The following is a 25,596-nucleotide window of genomic DNA, read 5'->3' as shown; positions in this document are numbered from 1 at the left end:
TGAAAGGTTCCTCCCTATCCTCCAGAATAAACAAAGGGATAGAATTAATCCTTATAAAACAGCTAATCCTTATAAAACACTTATACATTAAGGAGAGTAGCTGGGGTGAGGATATTGATTTTGTGACTGGAAACTGTAGAGGGTGGAGGTGACTGGCATGGGCCACCGGTGGCATCTCACCTACCACAGCCCATCCTACATGCTCAGGACAGCCTTAGTCCCCTTAAAAGGAGGCAGTAGACAGTAGTAATTAAGGGTGTCGACTTTTGCTGCAGGCAGACCTGATTTCACATCTCAATTGTGCTGAAACTAATTTTGCTTCAGTGGACATAGTCCCCTCATCCCCATTATATCAAATGCGAAAAAATGTTGACAGTGCCCAGTTTACACGGTGATTACAATGCTGAAGTGAACTATTTCCTACCAAGTGCCTAATGCACAGCTGGGCACATTAAATACTTGAGCAGTACTATTAGGTTTTTGGTTCCTAGTTTTATCAGCGAAAAGTCAAAGGGAAAGGTTGTTAGAATTGCTGTGCAAGTTCTTATATGAAAATAAATTTAGTTATAAAGTTGTGAAACTAAGTGGATGGGGTCTTTGGGTCAGATTAGATTATTACTAAGGGATCATAAAGAAGTTTTAATCAAGAATACAATACCCGTTCAACAGACTTTGGCAACAAGGTAATACTGTGGCTGTGTTGCCAGGTGAACTAGAGTTGAACGCATTCTCTAGAATGTGATGGCAGTTGACATCCACAGGGGTGCCGGAGAGTAAGCCTGGAAATGGAACAGAGCACCATTTGTTTTCATAATTAACGAAGTCTCAGAACTCGCCTTCTGTTCTTAGCTTCTCTGCCCTGCTCCACAGCCTTCACTTTCCAATCTGCTCAGCAGTACTCTGACTCTCAGCTTTCTGTGGCAGCGTACGCTGTACATGCAGGCTGGACATCTTACTTCCCCAAAAGCTGTCGTCCTGTGGGAACCAGGACACAAGGGACAGGATGTAGTACCGGCAATGCAGGCTGTCATGAAGCAGGCAGTCGTCCCCGCAATCAGGGCTCTCACTGCTCCGGAGGCGATGTCACGCTTTCTGGAAGGAGCGATGGAAGCTGGGAAACATGGAAGAGGGTGCGTGAGATTAGTGTTGAGGCTATCGATTAGAAAGCCTACTTCGAGTCTCTGACAACTGCTTCACCAATGGCGTCTCGAGTCAGTTGAAAAGAAGTGAGTCCTAAGTGTCTTCCAAAAGACTCACAGAGAATTGAGGGCATGGCAAAGCAAATGAGTTGCCAGAAGGGATCAGCCAATCTGATATCTCCAGCTCACCTGTCACCATCAACTTTGATGCCCATGGCAGACAGCATAATAAATCACAGCATTTTCCCATTGCCCTCAGAATCCTTTCCTAGGTGGCTGTTGTAAATGTATTAACACTGGTATACAGGTGAGACCTCTGTGTCACCCTTGGGTTGAGAAGCAGCTGTATGTGAGAGCACATTCTTCCTGAGGTAAGCCTGGATACACATAGGAGCACTAGGGTTTGGTGGGGGGCGGGGGATGGGGGGGGAGAGAAACTACTGTTGAAGAGCCACTTCCCCTCGACATGAATAATCTTACAGAGCAAGACGGAGATCCAAAGTGTGTGTATGCCACATCTGTTGTTGAAGAATATTCTTGTCACTTACTGAGTCCGCCGATCACTATTCCTAGGGAACCGATATTGGCAAAACCACAGAGGGCATAAGTGGCAATTGTCTCAGAACGAATCTGTAAGCAAGCATAAAGCACCGATGTGTACATGATCTGATCCAGCTTAAGAAACCTGAAAACCCAGGCTGGGGTTGTGGTTCAAGTGGTAGTGTGCTTGTCTGGTAATCACAAGGCCCTGAGTTCAAGCCCCAGTACCACCAAAAAAAAAAAAAAAAAAAAAAAAGGAAAGAAATCTGAAAACCCAATTGGGCCTCATATTTTGACTTCAGAATTAATATTGACAAATAAATATACAGTGTATGGTATCAAGTGCCCATGGTTTCTTGGACTTTTTTTTCTACCATTTTCCATTTTTTTGAGGGAGTGTGGAAAGGGGCTGTGTGGATTTAAGAAACATTCTACAGTGGATTTGGAATTAGTGGTCTTGGCATCTAGAAATGGTCCTTCTTGCTCATTGATTACTCCTAATATTCCATATGACCCGGCCTTCTGCTGTAATATGCCAGGCACAGTACTAGCTGCTGGAGATATAAAATTGGTCCCAGAAAATATTCATATTATATTGATCTGACAAAGGACTTATTGAAATTATATAAAGAACTGCAAATAACTCAATAGGAAGACAAACACCCAAGGGAAGATGGATAAAGACATTTGAATATTTCACAAAAGATATGCAAATGGCACAAGATCCCCAATAACACAAAAAGATGATTAACATCATTAGTTGCCAGGGAAACGCAAATTAAACACAATGAGACACCACTCTACACTTACTGAAATGGTTAACATTTAAGAAGTGACAACACTAAGGGCGATAAGGATGTAAAGCAACTGGAACTCTTAGGGCTTGCTGGTAGGAATGTAAAATGGCACAGGCTGGGCTGTGTGGCACACTGTCACCAAGTTAATGCACACTCCCTGTATGACCCAGCAGTTTTTCTAGGAGAGACAAAACTCATGCTCACAAAAAGACTGTTCATGAATATTTCTAGCCGCTTTACTCATAATAGCCCTGCACTTAAAGCAACTTGAATGTCCTGCAACAGGAAAACGGATAAACAAATTGTGGAGCTCTGTGAAATAGAGTACTACTCTGCAAGAAAAAGCAAAACAACATTTACAGCGGCATGAATGCTAAGGGAATCCATTTGCTGAAACAGGCAAAAGTAATTGCCATGGTTTCGATCTTAAACATTCCCCAAAAGCTCCTGTGTCAAGGCTTGGTCCCCAATGCAGCAGTGTTTAGAGGCCTGTGGGAGGTAACAGATCATGAGGACTTTGAGCTCATGACTAGATTAATCCAGTTAAGGATTCATAGCTTGATGGACTATGGGGGAGGGGCTCTCTTTTGCTTCCTGGCTGCCATGAGGTAGGCAGCTTTCCTCTGCCATGTGCTTATCCAATGGTGCTCTACCTCACCACAGGTCTAAAAGCAACTGGACCATGTGACCATGGACTGAAACCATGAAACCAAAGAAACCTTTCCTCCTTTAAGTATCTGAGTTACCACATATATTTTGCCACAGCTACAAAATGCTAACAGTAATCTACAGTGAAAGAAAGATCATTGGTTGTCTGAGACTCTGTAGGAACATGAGGGAAATCAAGGCATTGTATCAGTGAAAAGGAAATTCATTCTCAGGTATCAATCTGGCCATGGAATGTGCTTGCCTTTGTCAGCTCTGATCGTTCTGTGGGGATGTCAACATGCACACTTGGAAGTGCGAGAATGAGCAGGTCTTTCTCAGGTTAGGTGAATTTATAAAAGCATGCATGTGGCCTACTAGCTCTGTTCCAACAGTTGAGCACTGCTTAGGGCTTAGTCATTCTCCCTCAGGTTGAAGGCAAGAGGCACACTCAGTCTGGCAAAATACCCACACAACCAGGATGACAAGTTTCTTTTCCAATATCCTAAACATGTACGATTTGATTCAAAGAACAAACCAAGCAAATGCTATGTTCAAAAGTAGCAGTTTTTTTTGTGCTATCTTGATTTTTGAAAGCCTACATTCAAGGATCAAGTGGTTGAGGCAAGTTTTTTTTTTTTTTTTTTTTGCTGATTATAAGGCCCTTTCTTCTCTCATGGGTTCTAAGAACTTCTGTGTTGATATTTTCAAACAGCATGCATACAGCAGGCAAGAAAAAAAAATATCGAGTGTTTGTGCAGTCCGCAGTTCCTGGAAAAGCTCATCCTCATCCCCTACCCTTTCTAAGTGCTTTTCATTTTGTTCAATTGGCTTCAAAACCAGGCATGCTTATTAAGAGACTCTGGGCAGAATGATGGCACAAAGGGCTTGCATTTACTCTTCCTTATTTGGGGGTGGGGATGGGGTGATGCACAGATATAGTCATGTGTGGTTTTATCAGAAGAGGCAAAAGAGGCTGGGATGATTCCATTTTGCATTTGTCCACAAATGTGGAAGATTAAGCAATGGAAAGAGATGCACTGCACTAGGAAACTAACAACACATCCCATGACTCTCCTTTGTGTGTGAGTGAAGATCTACATACATGAGCAAGGATGGTCATTGCTAAGAGTGTTCATCAGCAAGGGACTAGTAAGATGAGTTGTGTGCTAGCTATGCAACACAAAGTGATGCCACAGGCGCTGATGTGGAAAGGTATCTGAGACGCTACTGAGTGCAAAGTGCAAGGTCAGCAACTGCTCGAGGGGGAAAAGCTGGCTGGCAGAGAGATAGGGAGGAAGACTTATTTCCCCTGTATGCATCATTACTTGTAAATGAAAAATAAACATGCAAAGCATTATCTTTAAGAAAGAGGAACTGGCGGAGTCACAAAGAGCTTATTGTCTGGATGTGGGTGCTGTATACATGCTCTAACCCAGGTCAGCAGTGTGCTTCAGTCAGGTGGCAGATTTTCTAGGGCAATGTTGGGACACATCCCATACTCATGGTTGGCAAGCAGAAATCACTGGGACTCTTCCCCACTCTGTTGATTGGAAATTAGAAATTTGGAGTAACAAATGCTGATTTCATCACGACTCAACAATAGCAAAGGCCATTGGGCTTGTGTTTCCACATGGATTCTGTGTACCTGCCTTGGGCTGGGCTAACCCCCAAACCAAATCAGTTCTACAGTTCATCTCCACCTTCCTAACAATCTTTTCACAAGACTGCTTGGTATTGCCAGAACTGGCAGCTTGCTTTACTCATTAACAAAACTATTTTCTCCTGGCAACTGACAGTTGGGGATAGAAAACATTTCACTTAATTTAGCCTATTGTTTACTTTTGGCAGGGAAACAAACCGGTTTAAGTGGCATCCAAACAATGAGACAATTGGCCGAGTTCCACCCTGAGGTTAGCTGAAAAATAAGCATGAGAAACAGGAGCCCCACAGAGTCCCTGTTCACATCAGGTGTGGGTCAAAGTGCCCCTGACCACAAAATATGTCAGTACTCTCCTGGGGTAGGCTGTTATTCTGGTGTGATATGTGGGAGGAAATTGGCTTGCTTGGTCTTTGGGAAGCTGGAGTGGTGGTGGTGGTGTTTGGGATGAGCAGTCTCATGCCTAGGCAGCATGTTTTTCCTCTCCTTTCCTTGCAAAACTCAATACGTGCCTGAGATATTAATGTCAAGTAGGTATTTCAATGAGTAATGGTGGTGGTCAGAAATGTCTGTTATTTCCCTTAAGTTTCCTTGTGTGACAATTCTGTTCTTCAGGGGAAAGAAGTAGGAGATTCAGTAGCAAATACAGCCTCGCTCAACTTCCTCATCCCAACAAAGTCCAGGCAGATGAAAACAGCTCTTTGCAGGCTCTTGATCTGAGCTTTTTACCCCCTCATCCCCTTGGACAGTAGCAATGGTATCTTACTATCTCTTGAGGATGGCCAGACGCTATGTGGCACGTAGGCAGTTTCTCGGAGCTCATAAAAGTCCCTTAAGCAGAAAGGCAGAGCTCATCATGATCACTAGACTATTAGCTCCATGAGGCTAGGGCCTGCTGTAGTTTGGTTCCTCAATATTCACAAAAGGCCTATATACTAACAGGTTTGGTCCCCAGAGGTGGTGCAACCTTTAGGAGGTTGGGGCCAGTAAAAGGAAGTAAGGTCATTGGGGATGTGCCCTTGAAGGGGATATTGGGACCCCAGCCCCACTCTTCCTCTGTCTTTGCTTCTCAGTGGCCATTTGGAAAGCAGGCTTTCTCTACAATATGTTCTCACCTTCATATTCTGCCTTACCACAGGCTTAAAAGCTACAGCACCAATGGACCATGCATGGACTGAAATCTCTGCGACCACAAGGCAAGATAAACAACTCCTTATTTTAAGTTGATTAAGTCAGGTATTTTGTCCCTGTAACACAAATCTGACTAACAGAGGGTTTCCTAACTAGTTTAATGCTGTAGCCTCAGTATCTACCATGTTGCCATAGAAGGTATTTGATAAATATTTGTTGACTGATTGAGTCTAGTCCCAGGTCATATGACTCTAGCTTTGTATCTATAGTTCTTCAAAGTAAATTATCATAGTGGTATGAATTAGCACGCTCTCACTCTCTCTCTTTCCCTCTTCCTCCCCCACATACACACATCATTAATTCAATGTAACTGAAAAATTACAAGGTGCTATGTGCACTATAAGCTCTACAAGATCAGGAATTTTTGGATTGTTTTGTTCTAATATAATTCAAGTGACTGGCATAGTGCCTGACACAGAGACACAAGTAACAGGGTAACAGACATACTTATAACACGAAGGCATGTACTGAAAAATCAGACTATTTACTCACCGACATATACTGCTGCACACCATTTACAAATTTGGGTCCAGCCTCTTTTCTCAAATTGATCAACTTTGAGAGGTGCTCATAAGCCACGAATTCATTGAAGAATGTCTTATAACCTATGAGTTTGGCAACCATAAAGCTGTCTTGCCAGTCTACTCCCATCATGAAAGAAAAGGGCATGAAGATGTAGGAGCATATGAGCTGCAAAACCAGAGGTAGATACTTTGTTAGAAGAGTGGTTTTCTTCTAGGTCTTCTGCTTCAACCTCAGTGACAAGATGGTTCCTGCCACCTCTGTCTCCTCAAGGCAAAAAAATTCCTCTCACATTCAGTTGCACATTTTTATCTATCAGGTGTTGCTATGGTTTGGTTTTTACTCACCCAAACTCCTGTTTGTTGGTTGAGCCTTAGCTGCCAATGTAATTGGCCAAATTGAGAGGTGATGGGGCCTTATGGTGGATTAACAGCTTTCTTGTAAGGCTGCATCAGTTCTCCCTGGAATGGTTTAGTACTTGAGAGAGCAGGTTGTTATAATGTGAACCAGCTCCTCTGTCTTTCTTCACTCCCTTTGCATGTGTCTGCTTGACCTTTCTGCTTTTCTACCATACCATGCCGATGCAAGGAGCAGCACATTGCCTACACCAAAGTTTGGGCAGAGGCAGCCACCTGACATTGGCTTTCCAGTCTTCAGAACTGTGACCTAAATAAGCTTCTTTATAAATTACCCAGTCAGGTGTTCTATTATAGCAACAGAGAACAGACTTATCGAGGAGTCAAAGCTGGAATTGGGTCATTTGAAGTGACCTGGATTCTTCAAGAAAGGGTCAGGAGAGAATGACTGTTTGGAGGAAGATAGAAAAGCTGGGGTGCAGACAGATGGGGACTACCAGAGACACTCCTAGAGTGGCTAAGAGTATGCCACAGGTAGTTAGGGAAGGCTGTCCAAAAACTAATTTTTAAACAAAGATAGGCAGAAATAAAACAGAGGGTGGAAGTATGGTGGAATTATACCTCAAAACTCAGCTGTGGGAAGTCAAGCATGCTTCCAAACCAGGACAGGGCCGAATTCAGAAATGACAAGAGGGCCAGGAAGGCAATCAGATTCGCAGCGATGTTGGCCACCAGAGGGATGGATGAAGACGCTCCCTGTGTTGCAGCTTCTAGGAGATTCCTTGAATCACTTTAGCAAAAAATAGCAATTCTAGAATTATCAGGAGTGTTGATGGGTGGTGTCACAGAGGAAGAAATGGCATAATCAGAGCTGCTTGGGTGAAAGGCCAGCCCTCAACCTGTGCCTTGGTCAAAATGCTCACCAGATCCCAAAAATCATCACGGGGCTAATTGCTGAATATAGGTAATGAGAATGTGGGATCTGTTATATTATCTCTTTGGATGTTTTTGGTGGCCCTAGAGATTGAAACTAGGGCCTCATGAATGCTAAGCCTCACCCAACCTCTGAGCTACATGCCCAGCCCCAAATGTACTTTTAAAATCAAAATTGGGAAATGATAAAATAATATAGGTTTAAAATTATTTATTAAAATTAGCTATCAGAGAATCTAAAATATTCATGGCATAAAAACTAACAACTTGGGCTGGTGGAGTGGCTCAAACAGTACAGCGCCTGCCTAGCATGCATGTGGCCCTGAGTTCAAACCCAGTGCCACTAAAAAAACCCCCAAAACCAAAAAACAACAATAGCAACAAAAAACTAACAACTTAAGGAAGGCCTTTACTTCATTTAAGAAACAGAATGTGGCCGGTGGCTCACACGTGTAATCCTAGTTACTTGGGAGACTGGGATAGGGAAAACAGTGGTTTGAGGCCAGCCTGGGCAAATAGTTTGAGACCCTGTCTTGAAAACATACAACACAAAAAAGGGCTATCGGAGTGTCTCAAGTGGTAGAGTGCCTGCCAAGCAAGCCTGAGGCCCTGAGTTCAAATGCTATTACTGCCAAAAATATTAAAACTAAAAAAATTTGCATGGCTGCTGACTTTATAAGTGGATCTACAGGTTGAATATATTTTATCTGAAATGCTTGCGACAAGTTTCAGATTTCAGTTCTGGAATATTTGCATATACATAACAAGCTATCTTGGGGGTGAGATCAAGTCTAAACATGAACTTAACTTGTATTTCATATATACTTTATATACATGGCTTGAAAGTAATTTTATATAATATTTTAAATAATTTTGTGCATGAGATAAAGTTTAATGGCATGGAATTTTCCACTTGTGGCACCGTGTCAGCACTCAAAAAGTTTTGGATTTTGGAACATTTTGGATTTTACATTTCTGGGTTAGGGATGCTTAACCTTGATTTGTATTTTTTGGTAACTTGCTTTTTTACTCAGGATGACTTTATTTCCATGCAATTGAGGGAGGAATCTCAGACACATGTTAACAGATGAATTATGCAAGTTAATGAAATATTTTACACATCTTAAATCCCAGCCCTTCCCCCTTTTTCCTTCTTTTTCAAAGGAAAAGAAAATGAGGCAAGTTTCTTATTTTTTGAGACAAAATTCTAACAGTCTCAATCCAAGGCTCAGTGAACACTATGCTGTACGTACAGTGAACTACTTTACAGGGAACAGGTAAGGAAGCGTGTGAGTCTACATGAAAGGCTGTCCCTGAGTGTTGAAACAAGGTTGTTTGGTAAGGTCTAAGAGTCTGGGAAATTAACAATATCATAATTCATAATTTGATTATGAATTCAATTCAATCATTATAATTCAAATTGATGATATCATAATATCATAATTCACTGTGATTTCTTGTTATCAGTTTTTTCTGTGCTTTGAACTTGGATTCACTGCCCCAGCTTGTGTAGTCACAAACTAAGCACTGTGAACCACTTACCCACTTTCCATTTTCATGGCATTCTTGAGCGTTATTTTGGGTTTCTCTGTCTCAGGCCACAGGAGTTTGGCAACAGCTAGTGATGCAGGTGCTGACATGACTGAGGCCGTTAGCAAGTGGGTCGATGACACCTGCAGTTTCAGAGGAAGGCAAACAGGCTTAGCTTTTTTTTCTCTTGTGCCCAGAGAAATGGTCCAAAAGCCTCACAGGAAAGAGATGGGGCAGGAGTTGAATCTGTGCCAGAGAGCAATGTTTCCTTGGAGGTTTGGAAGGTCAGCTTTTCTCAGTGAGCTGTCATGGCATCACCTGAGAGCAAAAGGATAGGGAGGAATTCCTGTCAACTGGCCTCAGCCTTGGAGAAAAGCACAAAACCATAACCTGATCACTTCAGAAGAGAATTAATTCTGCACTGTAAGAACTTTCAAAGAAGACTCCTCAACCTCTCTGCTGTCTTCTGGAATACTCAACTGTCTCTGAAGCTGCTGTTTCATTACATCATCAGTTCAGATAGGGGACACCTGGGCTGGAATGGGCATGGAGAGGACTTCTGACCTACAGGCAGGCACAGATAATCCCTCTCTACCTGTCTTTTGCGTTCCTGAAATTCTTTGTGCCTTTACATAATATTCATTCATGCAGAGTCTTTTTGATCTGGATGTTATTTCTATTTTCCCCACTGCAAGTCTGTTGTTGGTCTGTGCCTTGCCTCTCCTCCCCCTTCCCCCAAATTATTTCTGGATTATCTTCCCTACATTTTCAGAATTCCAGAATCAGTGCCTCCCTCCCAATCCCATAACACCTAGCACATTTCTGAAGGCAGCAGTCTTACAGTGGGGACCGTGAGTTATCTGGGAATCACTCACTCACTCTGCTATTCCTAAGGTAGCTTTACTTCTTCTTCCCTCTTCCTAGGAACTGGCTCTCCCAGGTCTGTATGGAGACCCCAGTGAAGTTCAATTGTCTTGTAAGAAATCCTAGCCAGGTGCTGGTGGCTCATATCTATAATCCTAGCTACTCAGGAGGCAGAGATCAGGAGGATTGTGATTCGAAGCCAGCCAGAGGCAAGTAGTTTATGAGACCCTATCTTGAGAAAAATCCATCACATAAAAAGGCTGGTGGAGTGGCTCAAGGTGTAGGCCCTGAGTTCAAGCCCCAGTACTAAGAAAAGAAAGAAAAGAAAGGAAAGAAAGAAAGAAAGAAATCCTAGAGACCTGATTCACACAGAGTTGACTGTGTTATTAAATTTCTCCACTGGGGACTGTATCAATCCTGCACTAGTAAACTGTATACCTGGGGACAGACACATCATTCACAGCATTCCCCAGCCCTACAGGGCAGACCACCAGTTCTCAAACTTCATTCTACATTGGAAGCTGAGAAGTTTTTAAGCTGGGCATTGGTGGTTCATGCCTATAATCCTAGCTACTTGGGACTATTCGAGGCCAAAACAGGCAAATAATTCACAAGACCCCGTCTCCAAAAGAACCAGAGCAAAATGGACTGGAGATGTGGCTCAAGCAGTAGAGCACTTGCTTTGTAAGAGAAAAGCCCTGAGTTCAAACCCCAGGCTACTAAAAAAGAAAAGACGTTTTTAAAAATACTGCTGGCTGAATCTCATTCCAAGAAATTCTGATTTAATTTGTTAGGCATATGGGTCTGGAAATTAGGGCTTTAAGAACTCCCAGGTGCAGTAGGTTTGAGAATCACTGCTTCAGATTAATTGCCCATAATCTTTTCTATAAAGGGCCAGAGAGCAAATAATTTTGATTTTGCTGGCCACCACTAGATTTGTCTTTGCTGGCCACTGAAGACAAATGAAAGTAGCTAATTTCTAATAAAACCTTAACAGAAACAAAGGCTAATCTGGATTTGGCTTGTGGGCCATAGTTTGCTAGCCCTGGCTTTTGATCACCTTTATTAATATCAGTAATAGTTTTGTTTTTCTTCGCACGTGAAAAATTTCAGACCTACAATTTTACTTTTGTGTGGTGGGATATAATTCACATTTCGGTAGCAGGAAAATGAAAGTGAAGTCCCAAATTCCTTGGGGTCACTATGTTCAAATGATAAAACAACTGTGAGTGGGCAACTTTTGCCACGCTGCAAAAGGGAGACTTTTTTGGCTGCACTAGGGTTTAAACGCATGGCCTCACGCTTGCTAGGCAGGTGCCCTACCACTTGAGCCACTCCACCAACCCTTTTTTCATGTTGGGTATTTTCAAGATAGGGTCTCTTGAACTATTTGCCCAGGCTGGTTTTGAACCATGATTCTCTTGATTTCTGCTTCCTGAGTAGCTAGGATTGCAGGCGTAAGCCACCAGTGCCTGGCAAAAGGGTCACTCTTGTGGCCTCCTTTTCCACCAGCAATGGGAAACAAAAAATTAGAAACAAAAGAGAAATAGCAACAAAAGAAGAGGTTAATTTGGTATAACTTAATTCCAAAACATTCTTACCCCAAAAGAAATGTATGCACCCAAGACACTTCCAGCAATTGTTGCAAAGCCAGCTGTCATGATGGCATGGAGTTCCGACTTGGTGACATGTGGTAAATATGGTCGAACCAGTAGTGGAGACTCCGTCTGGGGATGGAGAAGGGTGATTTTAGGGGATTGTGCTAATCTACTCAACAACACATTCTCTAAAACAGTGTTTCGGGTGATTTATCCTAAAGCAGAGTTTTAGGGTGATTTATCATAAGGCTCCATCAGACCACGTGGGAGCTCTTTAGAAATGCAAATTCTACAATTTACCAATCAGAAACAGGTAGGGTTAGCAATCTGTATTTTAACAAGCTTTCAGGTGATCTGATGCAGGCTGAAATTTGAGAACTTACAGCATTGACATCTGGGTCATTTAAACTCTAGGTCAGTGCGAATATATAGTCATGGGTAAATCTTGCAATTGGTGAGGCTCATCCTACAGTGCCTCCACCCAGGCTGGCACTGAACGCTCTGAGGACGGATGCAGTGTACTTTTCTCAGGGTTGATCAAGTCACTCTGCCCAGTAGCCTGGCCTTGGGCACTAGGGATTTCTAAACTACCATGTTCATCTTGAACAAAATCTCAGCCTGTTTCCTTAGAGAAACAGAGACACCTCAGTACACACACACACACACACACACACACAAAACCATCAATAACAAGAACAGGTGCCCGCAGGTCCTTTCATAATTGAGAATCAGAGACCCTTGTCTGATGCATGAAAAGGAACTGGACAGGCTTGAATCTCATTAAGGAGGACAGGCAGCCTGCAGTGTGGGCTCTCCATCAATAATAGCAGTACTTTTAGCATATTAAGTATCAATTTGAGCACCACAGAAGCATGTGTGCAATTTTACAATTTTCTCCTCATTATTTCTAATTGTTCCATAAGATTGAATGGTTGTGCCTCAATTTATAGACTAAATAGGAACGCAGTATGTGAGCCCTCTTACCCCACAGGTACTAGTAATCAACTCAAGACGGTGCCCTAATTAGTCCCAAGAGATTTTATGACTATAATTATTATAATTTCAACTCCTATGGAAGGAAGTGTACCCTCCCACATATCACTAAAGACAGCTCCAAGCTAGCGAGCCAGGCTTAACAGGAAGGCTCAGCCTGCCTGGAGCAATTGTAAGTCTGGGATTTGGGGCCAGATGTTTTTCTGGGTGAGTTGATTTTTGTTTCAAGTCCAATTCCTTTGGGCGGTGGTGCTAGTGAGTATTCCCACTTGGCTTCTTTGGCGTGTGATTCTATTCTCCCTGAAGCTGTGTATCCCGAGTGATGAGTACCTCATTACCATTTCCTACTTATCCACCCCTTAGGAATGCTGCCATTTTGAGGGACATCCCCTGGCATCACATTTCTTTGTTTAAATGTACTTCCGGCAAAAGAATATTTATTCATGTCAGGGAAGTGAAAAGTGGAGCTTAAAAGCTTATCTTGGATGAGAAGGAAAACCTCAAAACATTTTCTTCAGGCTCAGCAGACAGACCACTGGGCAGTTCAGACAATCTGAGAATGAGCGGTGCATACAGCTGAATGTGTGTTGGTGGGAAGCCTTTCCTTGTCTCCTTCATTGCCATAGGCATTGCAGTATAGGTCAGAGGCTGCCTGCTTCCTGTTTACAGCTTCAAGATAGTGAAATTGATTCAGTGAAGAGCTACTGGCCTCTGAGGATTGACCAGAGACCACAATAATTCAATAAACCCAGAAAAGATTTGCTGAGAATTTGTACATGAGATGTCCTATGCTTTAATAAAATGACTAACTCTCCTCTCCATAAATGTTCAAGAACCCAACTCTACACTAGCGTACCCAGACTTTTGGAAGGGATTTCTCTCTTTCTCTCTCTCTGGAATCTGGACATTGCCAGTACTAGGGGTTCCTTATTTTATACCCTTCTCTCCACACTGAAAGAAATGATAATGCCCCAATATTTCTTTATTCTGTGTTTTGGAAGGAGGCTGTCCATTTCAGCAGGTGCTTTTCTTTTGTTTTTTGATATTTCAACTTACCTGTCCAACAAATATATTGCCAGCAGCAACTACAGACTCAATAGGAGATGAACCCATAGTAACGAACATTGCCCATCCGACCTAAAGGAAGAAAGGTCAGGGAAAAACTATTCGTATATTAAGAAAAACATCAAAGTAGGCATAAAAATCTTTTAAATACAGTAAAACATGGAGGCCTTGCACCAATTGTTGGCAGGTTAGTGACAGTGCTAAATGTAACTCATTTAGCTCATAGAACATGCCAGTTAAATTCTCTTGTTTGAGTGGTAACTCTGGGTCATTGTATATATTTTTGAACAATATACAAATGAGTTTCTATAGGTATCTTATATGAAAGTAATAAATGATAGTTGCTAACATTCATGGGAGGCTTTTCTGCATTCCAGGCACTGTTGTACCCTTGATCTGGGTAATGCATTTAATTTTGATTATGTGATATGAGTTTTATAATAAGTCCATTTTATGGGTGAGAAAGTCGAGGCTCAGAAAGAACAGTTGTTTTGTCAAAAGTCAGACAACTAAAAAATACTGGGACACAGTTGAAGTGTGATTTTTGTACTTCATTCTAATGAATATGGTTCATGGGTTCCAATTTTTGAATTAATCTTTTGCAATAGTTTGGAACTGGAATGTCCCTCAAGGCCCATGTGTTAAAGGTGTGGCTGTCACCACATAGTGCTATCATAGTGCTATGGTGGAAACTTTGAGAGGTGGAGCCTAGTGGGAGAGGGTGTGTCCTCAATGGGGATTGTGGAACCTTCTTTTCACATCCTGGACATCAGGGGAATGGCTTTGTTTCACCACACTCAGCCTGCCATGATGTGCTGCCTTACCACACCCAAAAACAACAGGGTGAATGGACTGTGGACTGAAACCACTAAAACTGTGAGCCAAAACAAGCCTTTCAGCTTGATAAGTTGATTATTGCAGATATCTGTCACAGCAATGTAAAGCTGACTACCACACCTTTCAACCAGAGTCCACTTCAGGATGTAGATTTCCTGTTGCATTCTCTCTCTTTTCTTTTTGCTTAGACATGCGTGCAGTAATTCTAGATGTTAAAATCAACAATCAGAAAATTGTGAGCCCCAGACCTCTTGCTGTAATTTTGAATTCTGCTGCATTGTTTTTCTCTCTCCCCTACCTTTTCTTCTCTTTCTGTGTATACAATGATTTATTTATAGGATCAAAGGGGAGTTGTAGCTGTCCCCCAAGTTCTGTTTGCACCTCTTTGCTCTCATGAGCATCCAAAGTAGCTTACAAATGTCCTTGTTTCCTGATCTAACTCGAGGTAGTATTCATTTGCTTGGTCAGCAAGAATGAGATTAACTGTTCCCCTTTTTCCTCCCAATACTGAGGATTGAATCCAGGGACTTACCTTATTAGGCAAGTGCTCTACCACTTGAACCCTTTTGATTTTAAGAAATGGTCTTGCTAACTTTGCCTGGGCAGCCTCTAACTCATGATTCTCCTGCCTCTGCCTCGTGATTTTCCTGCCTCTGTCTTCTGAGTTGCTGGGACTGCATGGGTGCACAATACCCAGTAAATGCTTCCTTTTTAAAAAAATCATGTGCTTATAAAACTCCCTCCAGGACAAAAAGCAACTTCTTGCTTTGATTTCTCTAGCAACTCCAAGACTCAGAGCACCTACTTTGTTCACTTCCTGAAGATAAACAGTGACTGTGTAAGACAAGGTGGGCAGCCACAAGGAAGGACTGATGCTGCCTTCCCCTGGTATCTGACTTCAGTTCCTTAGCTAAAGAAGTAGCTGCTCTGGTGAGTTACAAGTCCAAGTCCTATTATAAGTCCCTGAGATAAGATTCCCTATGCGGATACATGCAGAATTTTGGGGTTTGAATGTAACTTGGATGGTGATGGAAGTGATTCTTTGTAGGAAGAGAAAGGCATTCTGAAATGCCTGGATACAAGGCATTTAAGACTTTGTACCTGAAACAATCAGCTCCACACCTGCCACTCAGTCCCTCCCACTGCAGTACCTTCTTGATGATCCATTGCATCAGTCCTAGGTAGTAGAGCATGGACATCACGGTGCTGAAGAAAACCACGATTGGCAGGACCTGTGGGTAGGGTAAGAGGACAAAAGTGACCACAGGTCAGTGTTGAATCCAGTGGTACTGCAAGTCTCCCACTAGGTCTCCTCTCTGCCTCCTTTTCTCCACCAGAAATATCACACAACACAGAAATGCCTCTTGAATTAAACAACACTTTTATCGGCATTATCCTTTTCTACAGTCTCTTATTCTAATTGCTTCTGGACAGGCTTGAGTATTGCAATGGTTTGAGTGTGTGCCCTAAACATGGTGAAAACTTAACCCCCAAGTTCATGTTAATGTTGGGGTCTTTGGGAAATTTTAGGATTAGATGGGTGGGTCCCTAGGATGGCAGTATTGGCATATTTTATTTTTTGTGGTTCTAGGGCTTAAACCCAGGGCTCCATCCATGCTAGAGCACGTTCCTAGCAAGTGCTTGAGGATTGAGCAACATCCTCAGCCTCTATATGAGGAAGAGAGGAAGAGGGACTGAGCTAGCACACTTTCTCTGCCTCACCATGTGATGCTCTCCACCATGTTATGATGCAGAAAGAGGCCCTCACCAATATTGGCACTTTGATAATGGACTTCCTAGCTTCAGAACTGTGAGCTACATAAGCTTCTGTTCTTTATAAATTACCCAGTCTCAGGTATTTTGTTATAATAACAGAAAACAGACTAAGACAAATATATTTCATAGGAAACTTGACATTTCCGTCTTCTGTCATGAGCTTCTTACTAAGAGAAAGAATGCAGTTTTGGGAAAATTTATAACAACTAGATTGACAATTTGAAGTCCATTGACAAATATTCTTATTGTTTTGATATTAAAAAGACATGGGCTTCACCACTAATTGGCAGAGTAACCTGGGTCACAATTAATTGTAAGCCACCTCAGATCCTTATGTACAGTATCTCTGAAGGTCAGATAAAGCAGGCTGGTGCTTGCACATAATACTTCTACAGAGTGAATTTGAAAATAAGAATTCTTTTACCTATAGATTTTTGAATCACTAAAAAAATTACATTTTGGAGACTAGCTTAGCTCTGTGTTAAAGTATTGTGTTTTCCTAGATCCTGTTTTCTGGTGCTCTTTGGGAGCCTTCAGTGCAGCCTGTGTTTCTACAGGGAACAATGTCCACCCTGCACAGACCTCACAGAACTGGGGGCTGGGTCTCTGCTCAGCCTCACCCTACTTTACCCTTCCCCACTGTTCTCCAGCTAAATGGCCAGAGACAAGGTGCACCAGAGGCACTGAATGACCAGGGACAATTTGTACAGGATCTGATTTAGAAAACTCTATTAATAATTTATATTAAAAGACATTTTGTGCCAGTAGTCAGAGCTTGCTCACTACAAGTCTTTTATTAGCTTTAATGGGTAGACAGAGCTTTCCTGAAGCAGGAAGGAGTTCCAGGTGCTTTTCCAGGGCTTCAGCATTGGTAGAAAAGAATAGAGGCCACTGCTGGGGGGTGGGGGAGATGACAAGGTCTGAAGATGCTCCTGTAGTCTCGGTAGCAAGTTACTCCTTTGTGACTTTGTTTTTTCTTTTCCAATTCTGAATTCAATTCACAATATGAGCATATTTCTGTATCACTCTGTGTGAGTTGACCTTTCAGATATGGCTTAGTTATCTCAGCACCAAAGCATCAGATCAATAGTGTTAGAAAAGATTCAGACCCTGATAGGATTATTATACATTATATACTGTATTATACACTATACCCCCAAGACTATGGAAGATTATTGTGTGTCATTAAAAATAAAAAATATATAAGAATATCTAGCATAAAAGTTGGCCTAACTGAAGCCAGGGTAATTTGGAGTCTGGAAGGGAGAAAACAATTTAGAAATGGAGAAGCTAAAACACCACAAAAAAAGAAAGCTGGAGTAAAAGTCAAATGCAACTTTCTGACTCAGACACATATTTGTAGGGGCATCCCAGATGAGGGGAACTTTCTGGGGTTTGTGGGAGCCCTGAGAGGGAACTGTGTCTGGACAGGAACCAGGTTGCCTCTCCTCTGTAACTGATTAGGGGAAGGCCTAACCAGGCAATGACTACTGTGCTGAAGGAGAGATGAGAAAGGGTCAGTGTAGGGATGGCTGTAGAAGAGCAGAGGCTGAGGTGGTTGACTGGCTGTCCCAGTTATCCTGGGATGGAAGACTTTTCTGAATGTAGAGTTGTTGCTGACGTTGTACGTGGACGCTATTGGGGGCCTCATGCCTGCGCATTTCCAGGTATACATTGTTCTTTTCCCTGAAGTCCCAAATACTATTACCCCATAGGATTTTAGGCAATACTACAAACCCCCCTCCCACCAAATATTTGAATGTTTCTGACCTCTAGATGCTTCCCTTAAGGCTATACAGGAGCAACACAGTACACTGAGTTCAGATAATATTATAAGTGAAAAAGGACAGTGATGTGTTACAAACCTGTAACACACCCAGCAGTATGCACCTGGTTTTGGGCCGGTCTGCTTATCTACAAACACTGAGAAGCTAGAAAAGGCAGAGACTACATAGAAAAGGGGTCTGGATTTACCTTAAATGCAAAGAAGTGGTCTGTGTATTTCTCACCAAAGACAAATACAGCACCAGCATCAGTGTACTCCAGAAAAGTCTGAGGTTAAGAAAGAAAGAGTTCATTATAACTAGTGAAGTGACATCATAAGCCCAGGGACATTAGGCTCTGCAGAGGATGAGGACCCTGCAAACTTCTAGATAGACTTGGAAAGTTAATATTTTCTGATTTGCCCATCCAATGGGCATGGAAGCATATTTTTAAATCATACCTGCATACAAATTTCCTGTTATTTCTGACATTCTCTCTTACTCCAGGATGCCAAAGGGATGAGCCGAGTGTGGCAATTTGCTCTAGCAAGCCATAACTGGTACATGGGTAGCACCAGTTACTACTGGATGTAAATGAAGCCAATTTCTTAGAATTCTGGTGCCCCTAGGGCAGGATAATGGGGTAAAAGGGGTAGGGTGGTGCTGAAGTAGAGGATACAGGTCAAGGGTAGCAATAATATTAATAAACTAGACAGACTACATATTTGACATCAACAGGTATTTGTCTAATTCATGCTATGGAATTAAAACTGAGGTCAAACACTGCAAACAAATTAAACTATTTCTGACATGTTTTGAGGATTACATCCAAATGTTAAAAGTGCTATAAAAGCAAAGTATTCTTTTGAGCCACTTACCTGAACTTGTTTGCCCAACCAATCAAAAGCAATAAATCCAGGCTTAGTTCTTAGAATTAAGAGCCCAAGAAGAAACTGCAATCCAATTCCCCAAAAGACAGGTCTCCAGTAAACCTATGCAAAAAGATGAAGATCATCCCTTATTGTGCTAACATAAGCAATAAGTGCAATGAGGCCTAAACTAACAAACAAAAAGTGCTAACAAGAGCAACACACCCAGATGTCCAAGAGGCCACTGCTTCCTTGTAGGCATTTTCCAAGGTGGCCTGTGACTGGCCTTCAGGAAGTCCAAACAGCCACAGCAGAGAATTTTTTGATGGAACCATACCTTAAAAAACTCAAGATTGCATTCACTTTTCCTAAATCTGAGTGGAAACCTTCAGTCTTGGGAAAGTATGTAACTACTAAGTCATGATAAATAACTTAGACACAGACAGTAAACTAAGAAGCATCGCTAGAGGAGGAAGGCCCTGGCTGTCCCAGTCATACTGTAATATATATATATATTGCACATTATGTAAGTATAAAAAATTATTTCTCCCAGTTAAAATGGAAAGGCAGAATATGACTTCTTTGTGTTCAAGGCTTGTTGATTTAACAACATATAAGTGAATTAAATGAAATTCTTCCTGGGTGAAGGGCTCTTGTTTCACTACAGAAGGAGTCAGTGATCTTGAATGCAGACCCAGGATGAACTCTAGAAATGGATACTCATTTGAGTTCATTTTCACTGCAGAAATAAATGGCCTGAATGGTATCGAAGGCACAGGAAATGGAGATGTTCACCTGCACAGGCCAAATCATTTGGATCATATGAGATGAACTTGGTCTCTGATTAATGCTTTTTCTTTGGGTCAACCTTTTAGCCAGAAAAGTCTTCCAGAGCTGGCCATTGTGACTCATGTGTAAGAGCTGCTAGATTTCAGAGTTCCTGTCCATTTCATGGGTTATAGAACAAAGATGAGAATTGAGTTCAATGGGAAAAAGCTGTGTAAGGACAAAGTTTGAGACCAAAAGCCCAATTGTAAATGGAACTTTGATAAACCTCAGGATTGAATGTAGAATACTGTAATAGGTAACTTACAGTCTGGGAAAATCTGGGTCAAAATGAATGAGTTTTTTTCTATATGTGTTTGATGGGCAGGGGTACACAAGTAGAAACTGAATTTGTCAGGGGAAGAAGGTTTCACTGATTGTGTAACTGGGAATTACTGAGACAGGAACATGAGATAGTAACAGATAATACTTTTGAAAGTTCCAGAAGAAGGGCACTCTCGCCACCTTGAATAATAACAGCAAAGTAAGAAAAATATTGAAGAGTTAAATTATTTCAGTTATTATTTTGAACTATTTACTCCTGGAAGCAAAAAAAAAAAAAATTCCCCTCCCCCCAAAACCAATCAGTTTCATACTTACTCTGGTTGGGTGCTTGGAAAACAGAAATGACAGGATAAGGAACATTACAAGCCCACCGAAGGACACCAACTGCTGTTTACCCAATTTGGCAGTGTCAAGGATCAGCCAGAAAATAATCCCCAGGATCAGTAAGCTCCAGATCACCCTGGGAGACAGAAGGAGGCACTGGCATCATTTGTTGTGTTAACCTGAGCATTGTAACAAAGAGAAAAATGCTAATGAAAGCAACACACCTTGACTTTACCTCAGCCTAACTTTTTTGGTTGTGGTGATAATGACAAATAGCCAAAAAAAAAAAAAAAAAAAAGGCAATGTGTCTCTCTCACTCTATGACTCCAGACCCTATATGAGTTCAAGGATACACAAAGGGGCGAGAGAGGAGGCCTGGTGAGTTCTTTGACAGAGCTACTGTGATTCTTTTTTTTTTTTTGCAGTACTGGGGCTTGAACTCAGGGTCTACACATTGAGCCACTTCACTAGCCCTTTTTTGTGATAGGATTTTTCTAGAGGGTATTGCAAATCATTTTCTCGGGCTGGCTTTGAACCTCAATCCTCCTGATCTCTGCCCCCTGAGTAGCTAGGATTACAGGTGTGAGCCACTGGTGCCTGGCTCTCCTTTTCTTCCCTCCCTCCCTTCTTCCTTCCTTCCTTTCTTACTGTTATGTATCCCAGATTGGCCTGGGACTCAACCTTGCCTTCTGCCTCTTGAATACTGGGATTACAGACAGGTATCACCATACTCAGACTGCTACAGGAATTCTTCACCTTGCTCTGGGGGCTGGGTGAGGTGTTGCTTTCTTCCCTGTTTGGGAGAACTTAAAATGTGTTCCCTGTAGTTGGGGGATCTCAACAGCTAAATCTGACTTTGGGTTTCGCCTTCCCTGGGGAGTCTAGCAGATGTGACAAGACTGACTTACTTTTTGATGGCAAAACCAGAAAGACCACTGTAAGGGGATTGCACAATCCTGATTTATTAGGATGAGGATTTGTGAAGTGTTTTGGTAGATTCCATGTGGGTATCTCAGTCCTGGGACCCACCAAGTAGGGCCACCTGGAGGGAGAGGAAATTCCACAGAAAGAGGCCAAAGGGAAAGTCTTTGGCAGTCACTGCAGGACATGGAGCTCTCTAGAGAGTGTCTGCTTTAATAGTTCCCAAGACCCTTACTCCCTAGGGGGCCAGTCCCTCCGGAGTCAGACCTGTTCTGGCTCTGATCTCTGTTTGGCTTTGACTCTGGTAGAGAAACAAACAGCAGGGAGAAAGGAGAAATGCAATCTAAAGCTGACAGGAAGGAAGGGGCACTTGGGCAAATTGCTGGCTTTCATTATTGTAGGGGATGAGACATTTTTAATATTAAAAATATGACTGTGACTATTAGACCATCAATTAAAACTGAGCAGAAAGGTCATGGAATTTTGGGCACTTTTATACACAGTATTGAATAGATAGTACCTACTGAATAAAATGGGAAGAATGATGGATGGGAAGTTACATTATATTTTAATCACTATCTATGGGTAATACATTGGTTACACACTCAAGTGTTCTTAACCTCCAGGCAATTCCTAACACTCTAAAGTTGTTTGTTTGTTTCTAAAATCCTAATTTTTGTTTTGGTTATGATGAATATTCAAACAACATTAATTTTTCCAGTCCTTGGGGAAAAAAAAAATCCTAATTTTCTTTTTCTTTTTTTGGTGGTACTGTTTGAATTCAGGGCTTCACAGTTGCTAGGTGGCTGCTCAACTGCTTGAGCCAGTCCCTCAGTCCACCAAATCCTAATTTTTAGGTAGCAAAAGTCATGGAAACAAATAAGAGGAACTGAAAGCCTAACTGAAAAACTATTGGATTCATTATCCAATAAAGAAATGAAAAGGCCAGGCGGCTCAGGCCTGCAATCCTAGCTACTTGGGAAGCAGAGATTGGAAGGATCTTGGTTTCAGGCTAGCCAAGGCATAAAGTTAGCAAGACTGCATTTCAACCAGTGAGTTGGGCATGGTGGTGCATGCTGCTCATCCCAGCTGTGCTGGAAATCTAAATGGGAGGATTGTGGTCGGGCCAGCCTGGGCAAAGACTCAACACCCTGTTCAAAAATAACTGAAGCAGAAAGGAGTGCACACCTGGCTCAAGTGGTAAAGCACCTGCTGAGCAAGTGTGGAGCTCTAAGTTTAAACCCCAGTACCACACACACAAAATAAATAAATAAATAAATAAGAAACAAAGAAAAGAAGATAATGAGATGACAGTTGACTTGAATTAGCCAAAAATAGATTAAAAAAATGTTTAAGCTCATCACAAGGAGAAAAAAAAATATATATATATAAGTATATATATGTAAATATATATATGTAAAAAAATAGTCAACCATAGAGGAACTATAAACTTAAAAAACTGAGATTGGATATATTCTATAGTCCTCATTTTGTAAATAAATTTTAAAGGGACTACATATGACTGGTACAAGAAAAAAATGTCACAACAATGAAATTTCTTTGCAGACATGTCAGCTATCTCCATCATCTTGTACTTATAAACCAGCCCTTCTATTTTTTTTATTTCTTTTTTTAATTCGTTTATTCACATATGCAGCATATGTTGTTTGGTTCATTTCTCCCCCCATTCCCAGCCCCCTGTCTCTCCCCCGCCCTTGCTTCCAGGCAGAATCTGTTCTGCCCTTTTCTCTAATTTTGTTGAAAGAAAACATAAGCAATAATAAGGAAGGCAAAGCATTTTTGCTAGTTGAGATAAGGATAGCAATACAGAGAGATCCTACCATTGCTTCCACGTACAAATGAAACTAGCCCTTTAAACAGGGGCTGAGATCAGATTTGATTCGTATTGCTGATCGCTGTCCTGTGCCAGGATGGACATTGCTGATTGATCCTGATGTCATTCCTCTGACAAGCCAAAAGGAGAGCTTAAGCCTTCTCTGCCATGACTAAAACCTTGCACTATTCTATATTCTTCACTGCTTCATGATAGGAACAGAGGTGTCTAATATAGTACATAGACGGTTATTCAATTAATGTGTTTTGGACAGCATTTTATCCTTTAGTAGTCTTGAATTAAGATGATTGTAGGGACACTTGAACACATTTCATATGAGTCATCACTTCATCTAAGTCTTAATTTCCTGTTTGTAAAATGAAGCATTAGATGCCTCCCAAGGTTGTTCCTAGCTTCAAAATCCCATAAATGAGGAAGCAATTTTAAAACAAATTTTTGTAACAGTGTTGGAAAGGACTAATAACCCCCTCAATTGCAATAAGAGAACCAATTGCATTTACCACTTCAGCCAGAACCAGTGGTTGTTCAGAAGCCTTCGCCCTGGAGACAGGAACTCATCAATTCGATGTTCATATTTGGCCATCAGGTGGTCCCAGACAACAAAGAAGATGGCAGCCACCGTGATCACAAAAAGAGGAAGGGCTCTATGAAAGTTCAGCACACAGGCTGTAATCACCAGGGCCAAGAAACCTGTCCAGGAGGCAAAGCAGAATTAAATATCACCAAGGCCAGCTAAACTTGATCTGACTCAGGCAAGGGGAGGTTTCACCAAAACCCCATTGAATGCTGGGATGCTTTATATGGTCCTGGTTTCTCTCCAGAGAGATTTTGCCCTCTTCCCCCATCAAGTCCTTAAATTTTCACAAGGAATGCTAAGGGAAAGAGTACCTTCTGAGTTCTGAATCCTGATTCTTGATCACTAGACCTCTTTCTTAGCACTAATTTTTGTTCCCCTTGTATTCAGACTCAACAGGTGAGTTACTATCAGAGAAAGGCCAAGCATTGGAGCAACCACTGGCAAAGAGGTACTGATTTTCCTGCAGCTCAAGTTTGGCCTAAGCTTAAAAGCAAAATAGACCAACCAACAATCTGTAAGTGCCACACTGTCTAAGGAAGGAGGCAGGGCAATAACTATGGTGGGTGCTTTAGAAGAGCACATTCATGGATAAGAATAAGGTCTCGAATTCCGAAAGGTCAGTGCACAATCGTCTCCGAGTCAAGTCTGGCCTGCCTCTTGGTTTTGTAGATGGCATTCACAATTGCAATTTATCCATTTATATTTGCACCCCACAAGTATGTTGTACTGGAACATAGCCGCGTCTTTCTGCTCACACAGTCTATGGCTCTAAGTACTACAACGGCAGGAGCGGCATGGTGTTGATGGCGAGCTCAGTATAGCGCTGCGTCTAAAATACTGCTGGACTGGTATGGGAAAGATGACAACCCTACCGTTTCCTGCGTTGGCTGGCTGGGCACCAGCAAAACCCTTGACCTTAGTGGTTTAGCAATCTTGGACTAATGTCTGTGGGCTTGGGGAGGCGTTCATTTTGTAGTCTGAGTGTTATCCTCCTCTCACCTCACCCCCACCGCATATTAGGGATTGAACCCAGGACCTCACCCTTGCCAGGCAAAGTTCTCTACCACCTGAGCTACATCCCCAGCCCTTTTGTTTTAATTTTATTTTGAGATAGGGCCTTGTTAACTTTCCTGTGCTGGCCTCAAAGTCACAATCCTCCTATCTCCTACTTCTGAGTAGCTAGAATTACTGGCATGAACCACCATGTCTGGTTACAGACAGAAGGTTCTCTGCAATGGGCTGTGGAGCACTTTGCTTTGGAGAGAGTAGAAACCAAAGACATTCTTGTCTTGCCTGTAGGCAAGAGGAGGGGACCAAATGGCCTAAGCTGTTTATATGTGTTCACTTCCTCCAATTAGATTTTTGCCTGATGATGATCACCAGGTCTGCCAGTTACCCAGATTTTCTAGGTTTTCATTAACCAATGCACTCCTCCAAAATCAGATCACAAGAAAGGTGCTATGGTTTGAATGTGTCTCCCCAAAGTTCATGTGTTGGACGCTTAATGCTCACATTTATATCTTAATAGTGTTTGGAGGTGGGCTCTTTGGAGGTGATTAGGATTAGGTGAGGTCATGAGGGTGGGGCCCTTATGACATTATTAGTGGTTGTAAAAAAAGGGAAAGAGACTTTGATGCTGGCTAGCATGCTTGCTCTGCCTCATGACCTCCATGTTGGGTTTTTTTAGGGGGGGGTTGGTGGCACTGGGATCTGAACTCAGGGCCTGATGCT

The 25,596-nt window shown here is 42.0% G+C and overlaps 1 protein-coding gene across 6 annotated transcripts in view; it reads right to left on the bottom strand.

Annotated features, from left to right (window-relative positions):
- Slc28a3 (solute carrier family 28 member 3) overlaps positions 1-25,596 on the bottom strand; it is a 68,715-nt gene that overhangs the window by 4,138 nt on the left and 38,981 nt on the right. For 4 of the 6 annotated variants that reach the window (XM_074052272.1, XM_020183874.2, XM_020183875.2 and 1 more), the window contains 13 exons: positions 23,789-23,978; positions 20,504-20,648; positions 19,088-19,201; positions 18,421-18,498; positions 15,822-15,902; positions 13,825-13,905; positions 11,779-11,904; positions 9,326-9,456; positions 7,472-7,640; positions 6,465-6,662; positions 1,688-1,769; positions 1,013-1,111; positions 659-779 (listed from right to left, as the gene is read on the bottom strand). In XM_074052272.1, the coding sequence (XP_073908373.1) occupies positions 659-779; positions 1,013-1,111; positions 1,688-1,769; positions 6,465-6,662; positions 7,472-7,640; positions 9,326-9,456; positions 11,779-11,904; positions 13,825-13,905; positions 15,822-15,902; positions 18,421-18,498; positions 19,088-19,201; positions 20,504-20,648; positions 23,789-23,978 (1,615 nt within the window). The other 2 variants (XR_012440500.1, XM_074052275.1) reach the window with 2 other exon arrangements.

This window comes from Castor canadensis, chromosome 13 (assembly GCF_047511655.1).
Source record: "Castor canadensis chromosome 13, mCasCan1.hap1v2, whole genome shotgun sequence".
NCBI classification, from domain to species: domain Eukaryota; kingdom Metazoa; phylum Chordata; class Mammalia; order Rodentia; family Castoridae; genus Castor; species Castor canadensis.
Note: the sequence above shows the minus strand (reverse complement) of the source record. Positions and strands in the feature narration are given on the sequence as shown.